The sequence below is a fragment of the Aegilops tauschii genome, chromosome 2 (genome assembly GCF_002575655.3).
Source record: "Aegilops tauschii subsp. strangulata cultivar AL8/78 chromosome 2, Aet v6.0, whole genome shotgun sequence".
Classification (NCBI taxonomy): domain Eukaryota; kingdom Viridiplantae; phylum Streptophyta; class Magnoliopsida; order Poales; family Poaceae; genus Aegilops; species Aegilops tauschii.
The window spans coordinates 215,716,128-215,741,163 of NC_053036.3; the positions used below are offsets into that span (position 1 = coordinate 215,716,128).

At 45.0% G+C, this 25,036-nt stretch overlaps 1 protein-coding gene across 1 annotated transcript; it reads left to right on the forward strand.

Annotated features, from left to right (window-relative positions):
- Window positions 1-11,637: 11,637 nt before the first annotated feature.
- LOC109751978 (uncharacterized) lies at window positions 11,638-13,293 on the forward strand. The gene is made up of 3 exons (XM_020310840.4): window positions 11,638-11,919; window positions 12,008-12,137; window positions 12,239-13,293. Exons 1-3 carry the CDS (start codon window positions 11,790-11,792, stop codon window positions 13,125-13,127), a joined length of 1,149 nt encoding a protein of 382 aa, XP_020166429.1. The 5' UTR covers window positions 11,638-11,789; the 3' UTR covers window positions 13,128-13,293.
- The last annotated feature ends 11,743 nt before the right edge of the window (window positions 13,294-25,036 follow it).

Below are 25,036 nucleotides of genomic sequence, written 5' to 3' on the forward strand. Positions count from 1 at the left end.
CACTACGAGACCACTGTAAAATCAACCGTGTACAGGCGGACCACTAGACGTCGAACCCCAATCTCATATCATGCGTCTGTCGGAAAGATATCCTAAGGCTACTAGAATTCCCACTTATAAACTCCCGAAACTGTCTGGTTATGCAATCTGGTGTAGGGGATACAGGGGACACAAAATATATCACCCAAACTAGCAATCCCTAGATCCAGCTGTATCCATCCGTCAACACATAACCAAGAAACCTCCGGAAATCGTTTACCTCAACCTTCGAAAAACATCCGTTATACAAGTTATGGCAATACTCCCGAACTCCCGCCCCAGTACTGGGTGGCGTCGAGGTGATCTCACCAACAACTGCATAAAAGAGATTTCGATGTCGGCGAAACTCAGGTATTCCAGAACTGCAACGATAAAATTGTGACGACAACACCTCGGAGCTCAACTCCCCGGGACACTGCCACAACCCCTAAATGTCAGGAGGCACCAAGAACAATGTTCTCGTCACAAAACCATCGGAACGATTCCAAGATACCCGCGTGATCCTAAAAAAAAATTAGTGAAATTTGAGGAGAGAATAGTCAAAACTTCTACGTCAGGAGACCTCACCAGAGCGACGAAGGGACTGAGGAGTAAAAAGAATCCTACTCTCCGATATATATAATCCTAAGACTCAAAACATTTTTGTTCTAGACTCAACAACGCCAGCGATTCGATCAAGCAGGGGGCTCCTAAGTCGGGGATGGCTCTGATTACCAACTTGTAACGCCCACGATGCGGCTATATCTCCCACGTGTCGAGGCACGACTTAGAGGCATAACCGCATAGTGGTTTTGTCGCAAGAAGGGTCATCTTCACACAATCCCATGTAAAGAACAAGAATGGGATAAAGAGTTGGCTTATAATCGGCACTTCACACAATACATAAATATAAATCATACATCATCCAAAATACAAACATATAGACCGACTACGGTCAAAATCCAGATGAAAATAAGACAACCCCAAATGCTAGATCCCCGATCGTCCCAACTGGGCTCCACTACTGATCATCAGGAAAAGACACATAGTAACGACCACGTTCCTCGTCGAACTCCCACTTGAGATCGACGCCATCATCTGCACTGGCATCGTCGGCACCTGCAACTGTTTTGATAGAATCTGTGAGTCACGGGGACTCAGCAATCTCACACCCGCGAGATCAAGACTATTTAAGCTTAAAGGGAAGGAAGGTGTAGTGAGGTGGAGCTGCAGCGGCAATAAGCATATATGGTTGCTAACATACGTAAGAGAGAGCGAGAAGAGAAGAAGCGGAACGGTCGTCATCTAGCAATGACCAAGAAGTGATCCTGAACTCCTACTTACGTCATACATAACTCAGACCGTGTTGACTTCCCGGGCTCCGCCGAGAAGAGACCATCACGGCTACACACGCAGTTGATGTATTTTAATTGGGTCAAGTGACAAGTTCTCTACAACCGGACATTAACAAATTCCCATCTGCCTCATAACCACGGGGACGGCTTTCGAAAGATAATACCCTGCAGGGGTGTCCCAACTTAGCCCATCATAAGCTCTCACGGTCAACGAAGGATAAACCTTCTCCCGGAAAGACCCGATCAGTCTCGGAATCCCGGTTTACAAGACATTTTGACAATGGTAAAACAAGACCAGCAAAGCCGCCCGAATGTGCCGACAAATCCCGATAGGAGCTGCACATATCTCGTTCTCAGGGCACACCGGATAAGCGAAGCATACAGGTACCAACATAACCCAAGTTGCCAAGGGACAGTCCCGCACGGTGCTCTATTTTGGACCAGCACTCAGAGGAACACTGGCCCGGGGGTTAAAATAAGATGACCCTCGGGCTCGCGAAAACCCAGGGGAAAAGGCTTAGGTAGCAAATGGTAAAACCAAGGTTGGGCCTTGCTGGAGGAGTTTTATTCAAGGCGAACTGTCAAGGGGGTCCTATAAATCACCCGACCGCGTAAGGAACGCAAACTCAAGGAACATAATCCCGGTATAACAGTAGCTAGGGCGGCAAGAGTGGAACAAAACACCAGGCATAACGCCGAGCCTTCCACCCTTTACCAAATATATATAAAGATGCATTAATTAAATAAGAGATATTGTGATATCCCAACATATCCATGTTCCGACATGGAACAAACTTCAACTTCACCTGCAACTAGCAACGCTATAAGAGGGGCTGAGCAAAAGCGGTAACTTAGCCAATCAACGGTTTGCTAGGAAAGGATGGTTAGAGGCTGACATGGAAAAATGGGAGACATGATATAGCAAGTGATAGGTAGCGGAGCATGGCAATAGAACGAACAACTAGCAAAGCAAAGATAGAAGTGATTTCAACAACGAGAGATGCGCAAGCAACATGATGCAAAACATGTATGATATGCAAGATATGATATGCGATGCATATGCGTGCTCCGGAAGGAAAAAGATGAACATGGCAGTAACTTGGCAAACCAAACATGCCACTGGAAAGATGAGATGATTTCGGTCGAAATCGATATAAAGATCACCGGAATCAGATGCACGGTTTGCAAATGGCAAGCAAAACAAGAATGACACGAATCTGCGATTAACAGCATGATAGCACTTAAAATGCAACGAGCAACAATCCTACAGCACTCCAACATAGCAACAAATCACATGGAAGTAATCTACAGGAGATGCTTGACAAAAGATGAACAGTGAGCTACGGCTGGATCACAACATATCCAGCTCAAACAAGCCTGGCAAAAGTGCAAAAGATAACGGGATCACAGACTTGGTGAAAAACTGGAAATGGCAGAAAACCAGCATCAGGTAGCAATGTTTAGAGCATGAAATCAACATGCTACAAGAACTTAACATAGCAAAACAAGGCATGGCAGTGTTCTACTAAAAGCACATGACAAAAGTCCCTTACTGACCATAAGCCAAAAAGGACCAGAAGATATGATGGCTAGCATGTAAACATAGCAAGTTTCGTTATCAGGTTTCAGACTTAGCAGAAAACAGAGCATGGCAGAAATATTAATATGTAGGCCTCTTTGTGAGCTTGATGCACTCACTACAGAGCAATGCATGACAAACCAAGCATACCTACAGCAAGATGGCATGTTTATGAAGCTATCCATGGCAAGAACAAAAGCATAGCATGTATGGACCAACTACAATAAGCTTGGCAAAATGAATATCATGTTAAGAAACTGCCAGAAATATTTTATAGCAAAAGTAGAGCAAGCTTGAGTCATTCTATGGCACTCCATAATTGCAACCAATTGCAGGAATGGATCTATTACAACTATATCTACAAAACATCCTTACTGAACAGCTCCAAAATATGCATGGATCTCTCTGTAGCATCAAGTTTACATGGCAACAAAATTACAGCAGACAAGGCCTTAGAGAAATCAGTCCCTGAAATCTGAAATATTATGGAGCCTACTTTGCATGCTTGTGCTAGTCACCACAGGGATCACAAAAATAGATGGACTACACCACTAGAAATATGGCATGGCATACTTCAAAACACTTGTAGAGCTCATGCCGAAAAGATGCACAGATTTAATGATACAAAAATGACAAATCTCCAAGTTCTGATAAGAACCAGAGAATAACAGCAACTAGCCCTCTTCCAACAGAGATTTGGGCATCAAGATGACCTCTAATGAACATGGTGCAATTTAACAAAATGAAGAGCATCAAGAGGCGAACAATTTGACATATTACACGCGCGAATCGGAGCTACATGCACGGAGTTACGGCATCACAAACAGAGGCACTTGCTGTAGATTTTTAGGACTTCGAGAAATCCGGGGGGTTCAAGGAGAAGTCAACGCTCCTACCAGATCGGATCGAGGAGATGCTCGAGGAGCTCGGGCTCGGGGCTCCGGCCGCCGGAGTCGGAGTGGAGGCGGCGGGCCGGCGACGGAGGAGGGCGCCGGAGGGCGCGGGGGAGAGGCGGCGAGGGGCGCCGGCGGCAAGGGCGCCGGCGGGCGCGGCGAGCCGCGGCGGGGCCGGCCGGCGATGGCCGCGGCAGCGGCGGCGGCGAGCAAGGCGGCGGCAGCGCGGGCGCGGTGGAGGCGGCAGGCGCCGGGCGCGGGCGGCGGTGAACGGGCCGGCGGGCCCGCGGCGGGCTCGCGGGCCGGCGCGGTGGAGAAGGCGGCGGCGACACATGGCGTCTTCAGATTCGCCGGGGCGCGGCAGCGGACGCGTCCTGTTCGGGTCCGGACGTGTCCGGCGGCGGAGAGGGAACGGAGCTAGGGTTTGGACTGCGAATGTATTTCGGGATGCCCACATATTTATAGGTAGGGGGAGCTAGGAGGCTCCAAATGAGGTGCGGTTTTCGCCCACACGATCGTGATCGAACAACCTAGAGCATGGAAGAGAGTTTGGTGGGTTTTGGGCTGGTTTTGGAGGGGTTTTTGCTGGACACTCAAATGGACTTTGCGGATGCCCGGTTAACCGTTGGAGTACCAAACGACCTCCGAATGGAACGAAACTTGACCGGTAGTCTCCGGGTGGTATAAGAAGGCCACTTGACAAGCCTCGGTCCATTCCGAGAAAGTTTGACACACGCACACGAAAGAAAACAAGAGGGATGCACCGGAGGAGATAGGAGCGCCGGATTGCAAAATGGACAACGGGGAAAATGCTCGGATGCATGAGACGAACACGTATGCAAATGCAATGCACATGATGACATGATATGAAAATGCATGACATGACAAAATGCAAAAACGAAAGACAAACCCGACCACGGAGGAAATATCATATCACAAAGCCGGAAATGGCAAGAGTCGGAGTTACAAATATGGCAAGTTACATCCGGGGTGTTACAACACTCCACCACTACGAGAGGATCTCGTCCCGAGATCTAGGACTGAAAGAACTCCGGATATTCAGAACGGAGGTGGTCCTCGCGTTCCCAGGTGGCTTCCCGGTCGGAATGGTGCGACCACTTCACTTTCAGGAATTTGATTGACTTGTTGCGAGTCTTGCGCTCAGTTTCTTCAAGAATAGCAACGGGGTGCTCATGATAAGACAAATCTTCTTGGAGGTCAATCTCTTCGAAGTTGATAGTGCGCTCAGGCATCTTGAAGCACTTGCGGAGCTGTGACACATGGTACACATCGTTCATGTTCGCGAAGTTGGAAGGAAGCTCAAGTTGATAGGCGAGGTCGCCTCTTTTGCCAATGATCTTGAAAGGACCCACGTATCTAGGGGCAAGCTTCCCTTTGATACCGAAGCGACGAGTGCCTTTCATTGGAGAGACGCGAAGGTAGACATGGTCTCCGATCTCGAAAGCGAAATCATGATGCTTACTATCATAGTAACTCTTCTAGCGCGATTGCGCGGCTTTGAGATTATCACGGATGAATTTACACATTTCTTCAGCTTCAGTGATTAAGTCATTGCCAAGAAGTTGACGTTCACCAGTCTCTGACCAATTGAGAGGAGTACGGCACTTTCTGCCATAGAGAATCTCGAATGGGGCCTTGCCCGAACTCGCTTGGAAGCTGTTGTTGTAGGAGAATTCAGCATATGGAAGACAATCTTCCCATTTCATGCCAAAGGAAATGACACAAGCCCTGAGCATATCTTCAAGAATTTGATTGACTCGCTCAACTTGGCCCCTAGTTTGAGGATGGAAAGCTGTACTGAAGCGAATGTTAGTGCCCATGGCCTTCTGGAAGGATTCCCAGAACTTAGAGGTGAAGATGCTTCCACGGTCTGAAGAAATCAATTGTGGAATGCCGTGCAAAGAGACAATTCTGGAGGTGTATAGCCCTGCCAGCTGAGCTGCTGTGATGGATTCTTTGATTGAAAGGAAATGAGCCACTTTAGAAAGCTTGTCGATGACAACGAAGATAGCATCATTTCCGCGCTTGGACTTTGGAAAACCAGTCACGAAGTCCATTTCGATATGATCAAACTTCCATACCGGAATAGCAAGAGGTTGGAGGAGACCAGCTGGTCGTTGGTGTTCTGCTTTCACTCTTCGACAGACATCACATTCATTCACGAATTGAGCGATCTCTCGCTTCATTCTAATCCACCAATACGACTGCTTGAGGTCATGATACATCTTCGTACTTCCAGGATGAATTTACAGGAGAGAATTGTGTGCCTCGTTCATAATGACTTTCCTTAGATCACCTTTAGGAACCACAATCCGGTCCTCGAAGAATAAAATGTCTCTGTCATCAATGCGATAGCACTTGTATTTGGAAAGACCCTTGTCGATACCACGTTTCACCTTCTTCACCATGGCATCAAGGAGTTGTGCCTCACGAATTTGATCTTCCAAAGTAGGAGATACTATGAGGTTGGCAAGAAAGCCTTGAGGAACAACTTGGAGATTCAGCTTGCGGAAAGCTTCCCAAAGATCCAGTTGGAACGGCTTGAGGATTAAGCTGTTGCAATAAGCCTTCCTGCTTAAAGCATCTGCAATGACATTTGCTTTGTCTAGTTTTTTCTAGTATTTATTTGGAATAATTTTGGAATAATTTTTATACACGCAACGGTATTCACGTTAGTATACGGTTTCTTTATACCGTAGATACCGGAGGAGGTGACGGAGCCGCGAACTTCGCCGAGCTAGACTCCGACTTCTCCGAACCAGGCAAGCATGTTTGAACCTTTGATATGATGAGTGTTTTGCATGTTTGCTTGAATAGTTTGTGCATGGCATATGGGCATCGGTGAGTGTTACGTTGCATGCAAGGCAACTACCCGTGTGCTTCGAAGTTTGATGTGATCTTGATGACCTGATCATGTGGTGACATGAGAGGTAATAAGATGGTATTGTTGTAGCATGCCAGTCTTACGTCAATCGTTAAACTCCGGCGTTAACGTGGGCCGAGCCACGTTACCGTTCCTCCCTTTCCGTGCTGCCACATGTTTTCTGCAAAGAATACGGTTTAGTAAGTTGCAAACCTCTTTTCTTGTACACACCAAATAGAGGGGCCGGGATGAGGGTTCCATGGCCCTGGATTAAAGCCAGTCATCCGGTCAGGGGGCATGGGTGTTTCCGGTTGGGATCGAGAGGGGGGCACCCCTTAGAGCGCGCGATATAAATTTGATCCCATGCTACGCGAGGTTGTAGCCTCCCCGTCTCAAGGTTTTTCTTGAACGTTGCCTAGGGTGATTCCTGGCATCGGAATGTGGAATGGGTGTGTACTGGTTAGATGTGTTTCTCCTAAAATACCGTAAACGGAACTAGTCCTTTGTGGCTACCGAAATCCGATGGCTGTGGATTAAAAGTACAAACTCTGCAGAGTCAAGACCTTCCGAGGAATTGTGTCCATGGTCAAGGACCTTGGGCAAGATATCCATATCCATATCCACATCAGTCCCTGTGTCAGTCTCAGTGAAAATCCCCGGTGAACAAGCTTGAGTGGTAACCCAGATTGATTGTTATTCCTGTGGATGGACTAACCATTTTATTATTTCGTACCTGAGTATTTCCTTGAGATGATTTAACTTCATGAGCTACTGGAATATCGAGTTATGAAATATAAGCCCTTTATGTGATGTCGCTCACACGTCCGACTGTGGCACTCTTGTTATTTACTTTTGATATAAGCCCTTTATGTGATGTCGCTTAGACGTCCGACTGTGGCACTCTTGTTATTTACTTTTGATATAAACCCTTTATGTGATGTCGCCCAGACGTCCGACTATGGCATGCTTGCTATTCCTTTTATATTATAAGCCCTTTATGTGATGTCGCCCAGACGTCCGACTGTGGCATGCTTTCTATTTCTTTTATATTATAAGCCCTTTATGTGATGTCGCTCAGACGTCCGACTGTGGCACTCTTGTTATTTACTTTTGATATAAGCCCTTTATGTGGTGTCGCCCTGACGCCCGATTGCGGCATTGTTAATTTATTTTTACCCTTTCGAGGCGTCATTTCAGACACTCGATTGGCCTTTAGTATTTTATTGGGATTTTGGGAGGACTACCGCCCGACTTTCTTTTTTATTTCTCATGCAGTGAAAATTTTATTATCTGAGTGCGCATTACTAATCTGCTCGTATGCATCATGTTTGCATTTGTTATATCTTATGTCCAAACTATTTTGCGAGTTCTTTCATAGTACTCACCTTTCTTGTTGATTTGGTCAGATGTTGACGAAGGCGATCTCATGGATGATGAGTTCGATAGCGAGTCCGACGCCTAGAGGAGTCCCAGTCAGTCCCGTGCGATTCTGGAATTGGTCACTTGTATTATATACGCTTCCGCTACCCACAATAATAGTCCTCGAGCCTCACTCCGACGCTCGATGAGCTGTAAGATTTAGGAGTCCTGTCACCCACTACACTGTGACATATCCACCACCACTTTTATTACGAGTCAGTAGTTATGCCACCATACCCCTTGTGTCATATCCGCCTTTATGTATAATATCGGCGTGCTTGTAATAAATTATTGAGCAGCCTCCGCTCAACCTTGTGTTATATTTAGTACTTCTGGATTTTTTCTGTAATCAAGAATTTGTCTACCAGTAAGAAGGATTCTTCTCTACTGGTCCGTTTAAGGGATCGGTTTCTCAATAAATGTTTTATTGAAAAACCGATCGTGACACACCACCCGAGCCGATGACTCTCACTGGCCAAGTACACTACAGAACGATGCCTCTAAGAAGAACCGCGACACGGAAGCGCCGCCATCGTCCGCTCCAGGAACCTGGAACAAGGGTTTCCTCCGGAGTGCGGGAGAAGAGGCCGTAGGCCCTCGAATGACGACACCTCCAAGAAGGTGCGCGGCACCCACAGGCGTCGCCGTTGTTGGCTCCAGCCAAGGCAAGAGCATGGCTTTCGCCCCGAGAAGCAAAGGAAGCTCTCCCCTCAAACCGACACATGAGAGCCACCGCCTGCCTGAACCGCCACCAGAGCCCGAAGCCACCGATCAGAACAGCCCGCCGCCGCCACCTGCACCACGCTGAGCCGCCGGCAAGGCTACCCATCACCACAACAGGAGCCAGAAACGGCCACGTTTGGACAGATCTGGCACCCCGCGCAACAGCACGAGCCAACCCACCGGCAAGTGCCAAGCATCCCTGACACGACGGAGGGCCGACGCATTGCCGGGGAGTACCGATGCCCCCGAGCTCCAACCGTGGCGCTACCCACGTGGCCACCACGGCCACCATCACCAAAGAGAAGGTCCGGAGCCGCCGCCCCGGCCTCCGTGCACCACACGCCATCACACTCTCCAGATACAACTCGCTGGAGCAGCAGCACACCCCGCATCACCGCATGACCTCCGGGCAACAAATCCTCGTCACTGGCCACCCAAGGCGCCACCGCTGCGCCATCGCGCGACCCAGCGGCCGCACCACCGCGCCTCTTGAGCAGCTTCCCGCGCCAGCACGCGCCCGCATCTGGCCAAGAGCCGCGCCCTTGAAGCTCCCTCGTGCACCAGCGCGCCCAGCAGACCTGGATCCGCCCGCGCGAGGCACCTCCGTGCAGCACACGCGCGCCCGCGCCCGCGATGCACCTCGCCGGCGCACATGGGCCAAGCCGCCAGATCCGCGCGGCAGGAGGCCACCGCGCCCGCCACGGCCGGATCCACGCCCACGTACACCAGCGCGCCCATCCATCCACCCCCGGACGCCGCCACTCTGCGCGGCCGCGCCGTGAAGCTTCGAGCACCAGAGGGAGCACCAGGATAGAGCACCCACCGAGGCGTCCGGCCCGCGCGGTCCAACCCCAAGTGGGCAGAGGAGAAGGCCCCGCCGCCGCCGCGCCGCAGGCTTTGCCCGGCGATGCCTGCCGGCGGCGGCGAGGGGAGGAAGGCCGGCGTTGTGTGGCTCGGGCGGTGGCTAGGGTGCGCTCCTGGCCGCCCGCGGGAGCGACCGAGGAGCGTCGCTCTTGAGCACGACTTGTTACTAGAGCCCTGTGCGGTTCAAATTTTAGAAGTGTAGATTTGTTGCACTACAATACCATTGTATCTTCTATTGAGACCATTCACTTTGCGTCAAGATTTGTGCTCCTATCCATATATAGAAATTTCTCATTTTTGTTTCTTTCAAAGAGAACATTTGACCTTAAAACTTGGCAGGTCAACTATACACAAGTGCCAAGCTTTGTATAATTTTTTTTTGTTTTTTTAATGTAACATAAATTGGTCAAATTTTGAATTTTGAATTGGTTGTATCATGCATTTTTTAAAATTTATTTTGCACCAAAAAATCCGAATACATTTCTACACATGGTAGTACTTGTGCGATGTTGATATGTAAAGTATCGAATTCAAATGTTCATTTATTTGGAAGAAAAAAAAGAGAAATTTGCTTGCACGAACTTTGATGCAAAAATGAATAATGAGGACAGAAGGTACAGTGGGTACAATCAAGCCCTGTTTGGTTTATAAGTTCTAGGACTTTTTTAGTCCCAACTAAAAAGTCCCTAGTCACTAAAAAGTCCCTCCTTATTTGTTTCTAGGGACTAAAAAGTCCCAGTCCCTAGTCCCTCCCTAGAGGTTATTAAATGACATGTAAAAGACCATGTTACCCCTAGTATACAGAAAAATAACAACCAAACAACACCATGGGGCGGCGGGGCATTGGGTGCAGGGAGGGGCACTGTTGGAAAAGTCTGAAAAAGTCTCAAAAAAGACTCTCCTTGAGAGTCTTTTTTATTTAGTTCTAAAAAGCAACTTTTAGTCCCTAGTGGTCCCTCTTGTGTGGTTAAAAAGTCTCTAAGAGGGATTTTTTCTAGTCCTACACCAAAAAGTCCCTGAAAACAAACATCCCCTCAGAACTTTCCTATTAGACAAAAGTTAGATGTTCCTTTTGTCTAAAACGACACATTTGAGAAAACTGATGGGTAGTAACAGTATTAACTACTCCCTCCGTTCCTAAATATTTGTCTTTATATAGATTTCAACAAGTGACTACATATGAAGCAAAATGAGTGAATCTACACTCTAAAATATGTCTATATCCATATGTGGTAGGCCATTTAAAATCTCTAAAACACAAATACTTGGGAACGGAGGAAGTAACACATATATGTATTATAGTTTTAAATAGCCGGCTATAGCTCTGCTATAGCCCGCCATAGCCTTTTCAGCAGGCTGCCGCTAAATGGTCGCCTTCACAAATAGCCTAATATAGCTGATTTGGAGGCCCGCCGCTATTGTCCATAGCCCGTTATTTAAAACATTGATATGTATAGAAAGAATGAGCCGAACCCGATAAATTCAGTAATTAAATGGTATATATGCCTGCAACAATGATTGGACAGAGAGTATCGCTGTCGATGTTTGCTAGCCATGAGTAAGCTAGGCGCACCGACAGAGCGCATGCGTGCGTCTCGATAAATCGACCTGCTCTTCTCTTGTGTTTCAAGTCCCGTCCGGCCTCTTCCATGTAGCCTAGCGTCACAAGTTTTAGCAACGCTAGCTCATGATTTGCACTTTCTGAGAAAGAGAGAGAGAAAGAGAAAGAGAAAGAGAGCAAAACGGTGTCTTGACTCTCAAGAATAGTGCGTGTTAATATCCAGAGAGTTGGTTGCTGGGCGTTCACTGTTGCTACTCTCTCAGTCACCTGGTGAATTGAAACTTCCTCCAACCTTTTCCAATGGATGAGACAATGGACAAACTTTATTTGGTGTTCCCTTCCTCCACACACAGCGGCATAAAGCTCAATTGACCGAGACAGCCTTTGCCTGAATTTCTGCCTGCGAGCGTGTGTATGCGTGAGAGAGGACGAGGAGAGGGGCGAGTCGGCTAGCAGCTAGGTCAGGCTCAGGCGGCCTGCGGTGGCGGCGGCCATGGGGCACCACTGCTGCAGCAAGCAGAAGGTGAAGCGGGGGCTATGGTCCCCGGAGGAGGACGAGAAGCTCCTCAGGTACATCACGGCGCACGGCCACAGCTGCTGGAGCGCCGTCCCCAAGAACGCCGGTACGCACTAGTAGTCTCTCTCCGTCCATCCATCTCGAATTCTAGATAGCGGATCTGAAGCGTATCGATCTTTCTCCTCGTTGTTCAGGGCTGCAGCGCTGCGGCAAGAGCTGCCGGCTCCGGTGGATCAACTACCTCCGCCCGGACCTGAAGCGCGGCACCTTCTCCGAGCAGGAGGAGCGCACCATCCTCGACGTCCACCGCATCCTCGGCAACCGGTATACATACATACACACATACATGCGTCTGCCTCAGTCTAGGTTGCTGCATGACACGATTGATCCGACTTCTTGAATCGCATCGCATCCATGGCATGCAGGTGGGCGCAGATCGCCAAGCATCTGCCGGGCCGCACAGACAACGAGGTCAAGAACTTCTGGAACTCGTGCATCAAGAAGAAGCTCATCGCGCAGGGTCTCGACCCCAAGACCCACAACCTGCTCCCGGCATCCAAGAACCTCCTCCATGCACATGGCGGCACCGGCTCCGGCAGCAACCCTAGCAACAACCTTGCAGCAGGCGCCCAATTCCATTCCCCCAATGGAAACGGGAACGGTTGCGCCACGCCACCGTTCACCATCAGCTCCCCAACCAAGGCGGTCTACGACGCTGCCACGGTTGCGCCGCCAGTGGTGGCGCCGGGTTTGTACGACGTCCATAACCCTGGCATGCTGATGGGGCAGCACGAGCGCGGTCACCAAGCTGCGCTGGCCATGCAGCAGGGTTACCCGTACGTTCACAACAACGGCGGTGGTTTACTCATGAGCTTCAGGGATCAGAACGCCGCGGGCGTCCACGCCTCCATGGACTTCATGAATGGCTCTTCTAATTCGTCGTCTTCCATGGAGTACGCGGCCGGCATGCCCAATGGCAACGTCTTCAACCCGGGCGTGGCGGCGTTCATGGACGAGACGGCCGCAATGTGGGCCACCGTTGTCGAGCCAGGAATGGGTGCCGGTATCGAAATGGCACATCAGCATCGACAACAGCATGGGTTGGGGCTGGAGGAGGTAGTTGGACCCCCGCCGCCGCCATTGATCAACGGCGGTAGCTCAGGTGGCAAGGGACTGGATATGATGGACGTCTCTTCGGAAGTGTACGGCTCCGTCGGTACAACGACGGCGTTCGACCTAGAGCTTATGGAGTCGTGCGGGTTATTTTGCGGCGCCGCTGGCAATGACATGGAGCAGCTGCAATGGGATTGCTAATTGAGCTAGCTCATTATCCTCACCCCCTAATTAGATCCTTCCGATCCATGTTTTAATTGAGGCCTTCGTTCTTAATTTGTTTTTTGATGTGCATTTCCTGTCTTCTTGATCTAGAATTTCAGACCGTCCATGTCAGAAAGAAATGCATGCTAAGTTGAGTGTTGAATTTGCCATCAACAAATTTATTTAAATTTCTTCCTAGCTAGCAGTAATATATACACTGTCGATATGTTGTTTAAGTAAGGTCTGCTTCAACTGTTCCATTTCAAATACAGCAGGATGGTGCAAAAATGGTACTCCCTTCGTCCCATAATATAAGAGCCTTTTTGACACTAGTGTAGTGTAAAATGGAGGAAGTATATTTCATAGCCGCAGGTGATTTAATCATCACTTTAATTAATAAACCAGATGTTTTTGCAACCCTTTTCTTGCATTGTCGTTAATCTCATGTGAAGGAACAAGTCAGTTGCGGGCATGCAGAAACCCATACGTTTCACTCTTTTTAGTGCCAGACAAGTTGTTTGTCAATTTATGCAGAAGCATACAAGTTTCTCCAACAAACACTGCACCCTTGCATGCTTACCATATAAAGCGCCTTCTGTATGTATTGTAGGGATGACCACGCATTGCACGGGAAAAGAAATCTATCAAGCAATCTCCAATTTACATCACACAAAATTGTAGCTTGCTAGTAACAACTTTTGTTTCGACCACATAATGGCATGCATGCATGCACACGTGTACGGGGAAGTAGAAGGTGACTATGTCATATTTTATGGCGAGAATATTCAGTTTGCCAGCAAATGTGTGTTTTCTTTCAAAAAGGAGATCACACCGGCCACTACATTATGGTGATGCACGTATTCATCTTTATTAGTACAAAGTATCAAGCATTCGAGAAAGTAAAAACAAAAAATAAAAATCAAGACAACAATCAATCAATCCTCCTGCCCACCCCTTGCCCCCCGCTGCTGATGGCTCACCAAACAGGAGCGCGGTCGACGAATCAGAGCGTTCCTCCTCTGCCCCTCCCCCCTATTCCCCTCCCGCCGCCTGCCACCCAGAGACAGTTGTCCTGGGGCATGATGATGATCCCACCCCGGCGCCAATCACGACTTCCATGGATCCCGCCAGGGCCCCTTTCTATCAGATCCCCAGCCAGAGCGCCCCACCAGACCAACCACCCAGCCGCGGCTTGAGTGGATCCTCTAGGTTGGGGTTTGGTTTCACCATAGGCTTCGCCCACCTTCCCTGTTGTAGAGAATCTCACGGGCGTGTCGTCGGGTGGGGCACCTTCCCTGGGGGAAACCATCCAATCTGTGCACTGCCCGCCGCTCGTCGGGCGGTGCGGTGTGGGTCCGCCATGGGTTTGATCACCGATGGTCCCGTTACTAATAACTCGGCGTCAGTTTTGACCGGTCAACGCTGCTGACATATGGGCCTAGAAGATGCTGACGTGGCTGCTTACATGTGGGACCAGGCGTTGTTTTTTGGTGACGATGTGTCGTCTGATCGGTCAACGGTTCTGACATGTGGGCCCATTGTTGTGCTGACGTGGATGCTGGCGGGCGGGTCCACACGTGGGTGACGTGGCTTCTTACATGTGGGACCATACGCTTTTGACGTCGTTCATGACCGTCACAGTATTTTGGCGCCCTCAGTTTGTATTATATTGTAATTGGTGGTCACATTTTGATACAATATTGATTTCTTAAAATAAATTTAATATGAATTCATGCAAAATCTGAGTTTCAATCCAAATGCCAGTCTCAAGGTGTGAGCCTGTCTCTTCGCCAGTTTCTCAAGGACAGATACATATTCGTTGGTTTTTGCATCAATGGCGATATAGCCATGCTTCGGCCCTAAGACATCAATGCCAGAAACTACAAGGACATCCAGGTCGAATGGGCTCACTTGGATGGATCCAAGGGCTATGAATCTTTCGTCGACGTCACTGGATTGCTTGTTCATAACTACTATCTCCTCAAGAAGAATGGTTTCAATAAGGACTATCACGAAAGTTGGGCTGAGAAACTGTGCGAGGAGCAGATTAATGACCTGCAAGTGCACATGGTTATTGTAGCACTTTCGTGTGATAAATAGTGTCGAACCCACAAGGAGCGAATAGGAAGGCAACACAAACCCCGCAACTACGCTGTCACTTAACGAGCTACGTACGCACCCAAACCAGAGTTTGGAAATAGCCTATTATATAAGTTGCTAGGGGAACTACATAAAAAGGGGTGTCTACTAAACTACGAACAAGAAGGTAAATACAGGAATAAAAGGAGACTAAGTTAGTAGTGAAGGTGATTGAGTAGCAAAGTGTTGTGTAGGACTCCGAAGTCATTACCACAAATATGCCCCGCGCATCTAGTGCGGAGCAAACACTCTCTATTGTATCCTCTATGCACTCTTCATATGCCTAAGTGGGTGGTTCCCGATACAATACACGCTCTACTCGAGGTAGACTTCATGCCACGCATGCCACCACCATGGTCTCCCCCATAGGTTACAGTCACATGGTAATTAAGGGTCACCCCATGGACGCCGCCAGATATGGGTTTACCTGAACTCCCCTATCAACCTTGCAAAGACTAGGTATTGAGGTTTTACTGTCACCTTGAATTCCCTCAACATCCTCCCCTATGCAGTGATAGTAGTTCCTCCACAGCCAATCACGACAAAAGCGCGAGCGAGGCCTCCTCTCAACACTCGAGAGAATACTAACTTGAACATGAACATATGATACGTCCATTTTGCATCATGCTTTTATATCGATATTTATTGCATTATGGGCTGTTATTACACATTATGTCACAATACTTATGCCTTTTCTATCTTATTTTACAAGGTTTACATGAAGAGGGAGAATGCCGGCAGCTGGAATTCTGGGCTGGAAAAGGAGCAAATATTAGAGACCTATTCTGCACAACTCCAAAAGTCCTGAAACTCCACAGAAGTCAGTTTTAGAATATATAAAAAATATTGGGCGAAGGAAGTACAAGAGGGGGGCCACCCACCATCCACGAGGGTGGGGGGACGCCCTACCCCCCTGGGCGCGCCCCCTGCCTCGTGGGCCCCCTGGTAGGCCTTCGGTGCCCATCTTTGGCTATATGAAGTCTTTCGCCCTGGAAAAAATCAGAAGGAAGCTTTCGGGACGAAGCACCGCTGCCACGAGGCGGAACCTGGCGAAACCAATCTAGGGCTCCGGCGGAGCTGTTCTGCCGGGGAAACATCCCTCCGGGAGGGGGAAATCATCACCATCGTCATCACCATCGATCCTCTCATCAAGAGGGGGTCAATCTCCATCAACATCTTCACCAGCACCATCTCCTCTTAAACCCTAGTTCATCTCTTGTATCCAATCTTTGTCCCAAAACCTCAGATTGGTACCTGTGGGTTGCTAGTAGTGTTGATTACTCCTTGTAGTTGATGCTAGTTGGTTTATTTGGTGGAAGATCATATGTTCAGATCCTTTATGCATATTAATACCCCTCTGATTATGAACATGAATATGATTTGTGAGTTGTTACGTTTGTTCCTGAGGACATGGGAGAAGTCTTGCTATAGGTAATCATGTGAATTTGGTATTCGTTCGATATTTTGATGAGATGTATGTTGTCTTTCCTCTAGTGGTGTTATGTGAACGTTGACTACATGACACTTCACCATTGTTTGGGCCTAGAGGAAGGCATTGGGAAGTAATAAGTAGATGATGGGTTGCTAGAGTGACAGAAGCTTAAACCCTAGTTTATGCGTTGCTTCGTAAGGGGCTGATTTGGATCCATATGTTTCATGCCATGGTTAGGTTTACCTTAATACTTCTTTTGTAGTTGCGGATGCTTGCAATAGGGGTTAATCATAAGTGGGATGCTTGTCCAGGGAAGGGCAGTACCCAAGCACCTATCCACCTACATATCAAATTATCAAAGTAACGAACGCGAATCATATGAGCGTGATGAAAACTAGCTTGACGATTTCCTCGAGAGCGTTTTCCTTTATAATACTTCGTCCAGGCTTGTCCTTTGCTACAAAAAGGATTGGTCCATCTTGCTGCACCTTATTTACTTTTATTACTTGTTACCCATTACAAATTACCTTATCACAAAACTATCTGTTACCGATAATTTCAGTGCTTGCAGAGAATACCTTACTGAAAACCGCTTGTCATTTCCTTCTGCTCCTCGTTGGGTTCGACACTCTTACTTATCGAAAGGACTATGATAGATCCCCTATACTTGTGGGTCATCTAGACTCTTTTCTGGCGCCGTTTCCGGGGAGTGAAGCGCCTTTGGTAGGTGGAATTTGGTAAGGAAACATTTATATAGTGTGCTGAAATTTACTGTCACTTGTTACTATGGAACATAATCCTTTGAGGGGCTTGTTCGGGGTATCTTCACCCCGACCAGGAGAGCAAAAAGTTGCTCCTCAACCTACTGAACCTACTGAAAAATGTTTACTTTGAAATTCCTTCGGGTATGATAGAGAAACTGCTAGCTAATCCTTTTACAGGAGATGGAACATTGCATCCCGATTTGCACCTAATCTATGTGAATAAAGTTTGTGGATTATTTAAGCTTGCAGGTATGCCCGAGGATGTTATCAAGAAGAAGGTCTTCCCTTTATCTTTGAAGGGAAAGTCATTGACATGGTTTAGGCTATGTGATGATATTGGATCATGGAACTACAACCGATTGAAATTGGAATTTCATCAGAAGTTTTATCCTATGCATCTGGTTCATCATGATCATAATTATATATATAATTTTTGGCCTCGCAAAAGAGAAAGTATCGCTCAAGCTTGGGGGAGGCTTAAGTCAATGTTATATTCATGCCCCAATTATGAGCTGTCAAGAGAAATTATTATTCAAAATTTTTATGCTTGGCTTTCTCTCAATAATCGCTCCGTGCTGGATTCTTCTTGTACTGGTTCCTTTATGATGAAGACTATTGAATTCAAATGGTATTTATTGGAAAGAATTAAACGCAACTTTGAAGATTGGGAACTCGATGAAGGTAAGGAGTCAGGTATAACACCTAACTTTGATTGTGTTAATTCTTTTATGGATACCGATGCTTTTCGTGAATTTAGCACTAAATATGGACTTGACTCTGAGATAGTAGCTTCTTTCTGTGAATCATTTGCTACTCATGTTGATCTCCCTAAGGAGAAATGGTTTAAATATAATCCTCCCATTGAAGTAAAAGTAGTTGAACCTATTAAAGTTGAAGAAAAGACTATCACTTATAATGTTGATCCTATTGTTCCTACCGCTTATATTGAGAAACCACCTTTCCCTGTTAGAATAAAGGATCATGCTAAAGCTTCAACTATGGTTCGTAAGAGTAATACTAGAACACCTACACCCCCTGAGCAAATTAAAGTTGAACCTAGTATTGCTATGGTTAAAGATCTCTTGGTCGATAATATTGATGGGCATGTTATTTACTTCTGTGATGAAGCTGCTAGAATTGCTAGACCCGATATTAAAAATAAACATAGACCTGTTGTAGGCATGCCTGTTATTTCTGTTAAAATAGGAGATCATTGCTATCATGGTTTATGTGATATGGGTGCTAGTGCGAGTGCAATACCTCATTCTTTATACAAAGAAATTATGCATGATATTGCACCTGCTGAGATAGAAGAGATAGATGTTACAATTAAGCTTGCCAATAGAGATACTATTTCACTAGTTGGGATTGTTAGAGATGTTGAAGTCTTGTGTGGGAAAGTTAAATATCCTACTGATTTTCTTGTTCTTGGTTCCCCACAAGATGACTTTTGTCCCATTATATTTGGCAGACCCTTCTTGAATACTGTTAATGCTAAGATAGATTGCAAAAAGGATGTTGTTACTATTGGTTTAGGGGATATGTCTCATGATTTTAATTTTGCTAAATTTCATAGACAACCCGATGATAAAGAATTGCCTAGTAAAGATAAAATTATTGGTCTTGCTTCTATTTCCATGCCTCCTAATGATCCTTTAGAACAATATTTGTTAGACCATGAAAACGATATGTTTATGAATGAAAGAAGGGAAATAGATGAAGTATTCTTTAAACAGGGACCTATTTTGAAACACAACTTGCCTGTTGATATTCTAGGGGATCCTCCTCCACCCAAGGGTTATCCCGTGTTTGAACTTAAACCATTACTTGATACTCTTAAATATGCTTATCTTGATGCAAAGAAGATATATCCTGTTATTATTAGTGCTAACCTTTCAGAGTAGGAAGAAGAGAAATTATTGAAAACTCTGAAGAAGCACTGTGCTGCTATTGGATATACTCTTGATGATCTTAAGGGCATTAGTCCCACTCTATGCCAACACAAAATAAAATTGGAGAAAGACGCTAAACCGGTTGTTGATCACCAACGACGGTTAAATCCTAAGATGAAAGAAGTGGTAAGAAAAGAAATACTAAAGCTTCCGGAGGCAGGTATAATTTATCCTGTTGCTGATAGTCAGTGGGTAAGTCCTGTCCATTGTGTCCCTAAGAAGGGAGGTATTACTGTTGTTCCTAATGATAAAGATGAATTGATCCCACAAAAAATTGTTACAGGTTATAGAATGGTAATTGATTTCCCCAAAATAAATAAAGCTACTAAAAAGGATCATTACCCTTTACCTTTTATTGATCAAATGCTAGAAATATTATCCACACATACACATTTTTGCTTTCTAGATGGTTATTCCGGTTTCTCTCAAATACCCATGTCAAAAGAGGACCAAGAAAACACCACTTTTACTTGCCCTTTCGGTACCTTTGCTTATAGACGCATGCCTTTTGGTTTATGTAATGCACCTGCTACCTTTGAAAGATGTATGACTGCTATATTCTCTGACTTTTGTGAAAAGATTTTTGAGGTTTTCATGGATGATTTCTCCGTTTATGGAACTTATTTTGATGATTGCTTAAGCAACCTTGATCGAGTTTTGCAGAGATGTGAAGAAACTAATCTTGTCTTGAATTGGGAGAAGTGCCACTTTATGGTTAATGAAGGTATTGTCTTGGGACATAAAATTTCTGAAAGAGGTATTGAAGTTGATAAAGCTAAAGTTGATGCTATTGAAAAGATGTCGTGTCCTAAGGACATTAGAGGTATAAGAAGTTTCCTTGGTCATGCCGGTTTTTATAGGAGGTTCATTAAAGACTTCTCAAAAATTTCTAGGCCTCTGACTAATCTCTTACAAAAAGATGTCCCTTTTCTCTTTGATGATGATTGTGTAGAAGAATTTGAAATACTTAAGAAAGCCTTGATTTCTGCACCTATTGTTCAGCCACCTGATTGGAATTTACCCTTTGAAATTATGTGTGATGCTAGTGATTATGCTGTAGGTGCTGTTCTAGGAAAAAGAGTTGATAAGAAATTAAATGTTATCCAATATGCTAGTAAAACTTTAGACAGTGCCCAGAGAAATTATGCTACTACTGAAAAATAATTTTTAGTAGTTGTATTTGCTTGTGATAAGTTCAGACCTTATATTGTTGATTCTAAAGTAACTGTTCACACTGATCATGCTGCTATTCAATATCTTATGGAAAAGAAAGATGCTAAACCTAGACTTATTAGATGGGTTCTCTTGCTACAAGAATTTGATTTGCATATTATTGATAGAAAGGGAGCTGAGAACCCCGTTGCAGACAACTTATCTAGGTTAGAGAATGTTCTTGATGACCCACTACCTATTGATGATAGCTTTCCTGATGAACAATTAGCTGTCATAAATGCTTCTTGTACTGCTCCATGGTATGTTGATTATGCTAATTACATTGTTGCTAAATTTATACCACCTACTTTCACATACCAGCAAAAGAAAAAGTTTTTCTATGATTTAAGACATTACTTCCGGGATGACCCACAACTTTATAAAGAAGGAGTAGATGGTGTCATTAGACGTTGTGTACCTGAGCATGAACAGGAACAGATCCTATGCAAGTGTCACTCCGAGGCTTATGGAGGACACCACGCTGGAGATAGAACTGCACATAAGGTATTGATATCCGGTTTTTATTGGCCTACTCTCTTCAAAGATGCCCGTAAGTTTGTCTTGTCCTGTGATGAATGTCAAAGAATTGGTAATATTAGTAGACGTCAAGAAATGCCTATGAATTATTCACTTGTTATTGAACCATTTGATGTTTGGGGCTTTGATTATATGGGACCGTTTCCTTCCTCTAATGGGTACACATATTTTAGTTGCTGTTGATTACGTTACTAAGTGGGTAGAAGCTATTCCAACTAGTAGTGCTGATCAAAACACCTCTATTAGGATGCTTAAAGAAGTCATTTTTTCGAGGTTTGGAGTCCCTAGATATTTAATGACTAATGGTGGTTCACATTTTATTCATGGTGCTTTTCGTAAAATGCTTGCTAAGTATGACATTAATCATAGAATTGCATCTCCATACCATCCACAGTCTAGTGGTAAAGTAGAACTGAGTAATAGAGAGGTTAAATTAATTTTGCAAAAGACTGTTAATAGATCTAGAAAGAATTGGTCCAAGAAACTTGATGATGCATTATGGGCCTATAGAACTGCATATAAAAACCCTATGGGTATGCCTCCGTATAAAATGGTATATGGAAAAGCATGTCACTTACCTCTCGAACTAGAACATAAGGCATATTGGGCCATTAAAGAGCTCAATTATGATTTCAAACTTGCCGGTGAGAAGAGGCTATTTGACATTAGCTCACTTGATGAATGGAGAACTCAGGCCTATGAGAATGCCAAACTATTTAAAGAAAAAGTTAAAAGATGGCATGACAAAAGGATACAAAAGCGTGAGTTTAATGTAGGTGATTATGTTTTGCTATACAACTCTCGTTTAAGGTTTTTTGCAAGAAAGCTCCTTTCTAAATGGGAAGGTCCTTCCATTATCGAGGAGGTCTATCATTTCGGTGCCATAAAAATCAACAACTTCGAAGGCACAAATCCGAAGGTGGTGAACGGTCAAAGAATCAAACATTATATCTCACGTAATCCAATAAATGTTGAAACTAATGTTATTGAAACGGTAACCCTGGAGGAATACACAAGGGACACTTTCCAGAACGTTTCAGACTCCGAAAAGGAATAGGTATGTGGTACGGTAAGTAAACCGACTCCAAAACAGTTCTAATAGCAATTTTTCTCTATTTTGGAATATTTAAGAAAATAGGAAAATAAGAAGCAGTCCGAAAGGGACACGAGGCATCCACGAGGGTGGAGGGCGCGCCCCCTGCCTCGTGGGCACCTCGTGTGCCCTCGGGACTCTGTTTTCTTGCACGATACTTCTTTTGGTCGGTAAAAATTCATTATATAATCTCCCAAAGGTTTTGACCATCGTATCACGCAAATATCCTCTGTTCCTGTTTCGAGCTGTTTCTGCAGCTGATTTAGAGCAAGATGTCATCTCAAGACTCCGTTGGAGAGAGATATGTCTCACATCTCATTGCTGACCCAAAGACCTATGGGGACCTATCTCCTTGTGGTCGAACTACGTATGATGAGGAGGATGCTCATTTGAGGAGGATCAATGATTCAATCTCGGAGGAGGAGGATGTTCCTCTACCTCAACCTGGGGATATGCACGTGAAGTTCAAGAAGTCTAGTCTCCCTAAGAGGGCTAAACTATCTAACAACCGATCTATTCCTTCTTGTTTTCGGCATAAAAGCAAAGGAGATTTATGTGATAAGATGTTGAAGCTGGAATCGGAGGTCGATGATTTAAAGGAGGAAATTGCTCTTCTCAATTACAATATGAAAAGCTGAAGGCACAATTGTCATCATCATCACCATCTCCTTCACCTCCTAGGAAAGAGACATAAACACATGGGTATGGCACTCCCTTGGCAACTGCCAAGCATGGGCGAGGTTCCTTGTTGTCGTATCACCATCAAACTCCTATCTTTACCATTTTTCTTACTTCGATCCTTTTGGTAATATCTTGATCTAGTAGAATAAAGTTTTAGTATGATCTATTTTTGAGTTTTGCTTTATGATCCTTCTATGTAATCAAGTCCGTGAGCCATATATAATAAAGATTAGTTTTGAGTCAAGGGCTTGATTATCTTACTATGATCTTGAGGGAATAAAATAAAGAATAAAAAGAATTAAAGAGATCATATTGATCTTGTGGAGAGTAATGACTTCACATATAAAAGAGTATGATGAATAAAATTTGTTGAGAGTTGACAAACATAGTTTTGGTCATCGTTGCAATTAATAGGAAGTAATAAAGAAAGAGATGTTTTCACATATAAATATACTATCCTGGACATCTTTTATGATTGTGAGCACTCATTAAAATATGACATGCTAAAAGTTGATGTTGGACAAGGAAGACAACGTAATGGGTTATGTTTTCTTATATCTGAAATAAAGTATATTGTCATGAATCATCCAACATGTTGAGCTTGCCTTTCCCCCTCATGCTAGCCAAATTCTTTGCACCAAGTAGAGATACTACTTGTGGTTCCAAATATCCTTAAACCCGTTTTGCCATGATAGTCCACCATATCACCTATGGATTGAGTAAGATCCTTCAAATAAGTTGTCATTGTTGCATGCAATAAAAATTGCTCTCTAAATATGTATGATTTATTAATGCGGAGAAAATAAGCTTTATACGATCTTGTGATATGGAAGCAATAAAAGCGACAGACTGCATAATAAAGGTCCATATCACAAGTGGCAATATAAAATGATGTTCTTTTGCATTAAGATTTTGTGCATCCAACCATAAAAGAACATGACAACCTCTGCTTCCCTCTGTGAAGGGCCTATCTTTTACTTTTGTCTTATGCCTTATGTAAGAGTCATGGTGATCTTCACCTTTCCTTTTTACATTTTATCCTTTGGCAAGCACATTGTATTGGAAAGATCCTGACATATATATATCCAATTGGATGTAAGTTATCATAAACTATTATTGTTGACATTACCCTTGAGGTAAAAGCTTGGGAGGCGACACTATAAGCCCCTATCTTTCTCTGTGTCCGATTAAAATTCCATACCCATAAGTATTGCGTGAGTTTTAGCAATTATGAAAGACTAAATGATAGTTGAGTATGTGGACTTGCTGAAAAGCTCTTATATTGACTCTTTCCGATGTTATGATAAATTGCAATTGCAACAATGACTGAGATTATAGTTTGTTGGTTCTCAATGAAGTTTCAGATTCACACTTGACATTGTGAATAGATTGTTACTTTAGCATAAGAAATCATATGATAATATATATATATATATATATGTTGCTGTTATAACAATGATCATGATGCCCTCATGTCCGTATTTTATTTTATCGACACCTCTAGCTCTAATCATGTGGACATATTTTTCGTTATCGGCCTCCGCTTGAGGACAAGCGAGGTCTAAGCTCGGGGAATTGATACGTCCATTTTGCATCATGCTTTTATATCGATATTTATTGCATTATGGGCTGTTATTACACATTATGTCACAATACTTATGCCTTTTCTCTCTTATTTTACAAGGTTTACATGAAGAGGGAGAATGCCGGCAGCTGGAATTCTGGGCTGGAAAAGGAGCCAATATTAGAGACCTATTCTGCACAACTCCAAAAGTCCTGAAACTCCACAGAAGTTAGTTTTAGAATATATAAAAAATATTGGGTGAAGGAAGTACCAAAGGGGGGCCACCCACCATCCACGAGGGTGGGGGCGCGCTCTACCCCCTGGGCACGCCCCTACCTCGTGGGCCCCCTGGCAGGCCTTCGGTGCCCATCTTTGGCTATATAAAGTCTTTCGCCCTGGAAAAAATTAGAAGGAAGCTTCCGGGATGAAGCACCGCCGCCACGAGGCGGAACCTGGCGAAACCAATCTAGGGCTCTGACGCAGCTGTTCTGTCGGGGAAACATCCCTCCGGGAGGGGAAATCATCACCATCA

Coding starts and splice junctions, on each gene's coding strand:
- LOC109751978 (XM_020310840.4), top strand. CDS start 11,790: ATGGGGCACCACTGCTGCAGCAAGCAGAAGGTGAAGCGGGGGCTATGG. Junction 11,920..12,007: donor CGCCGTCCCCAAGAACGCCG/GTACGCACTAGT, acceptor CTCGTTGTTCAG/GGCTGCAGCGCTGCGGCAAG. Junction 12,138..12,238: donor CACCGCATCCTCGGCAACCG/GTATACATACAT, acceptor CATGGCATGCAG/GTGGGCGCAGATCGCCAAGC.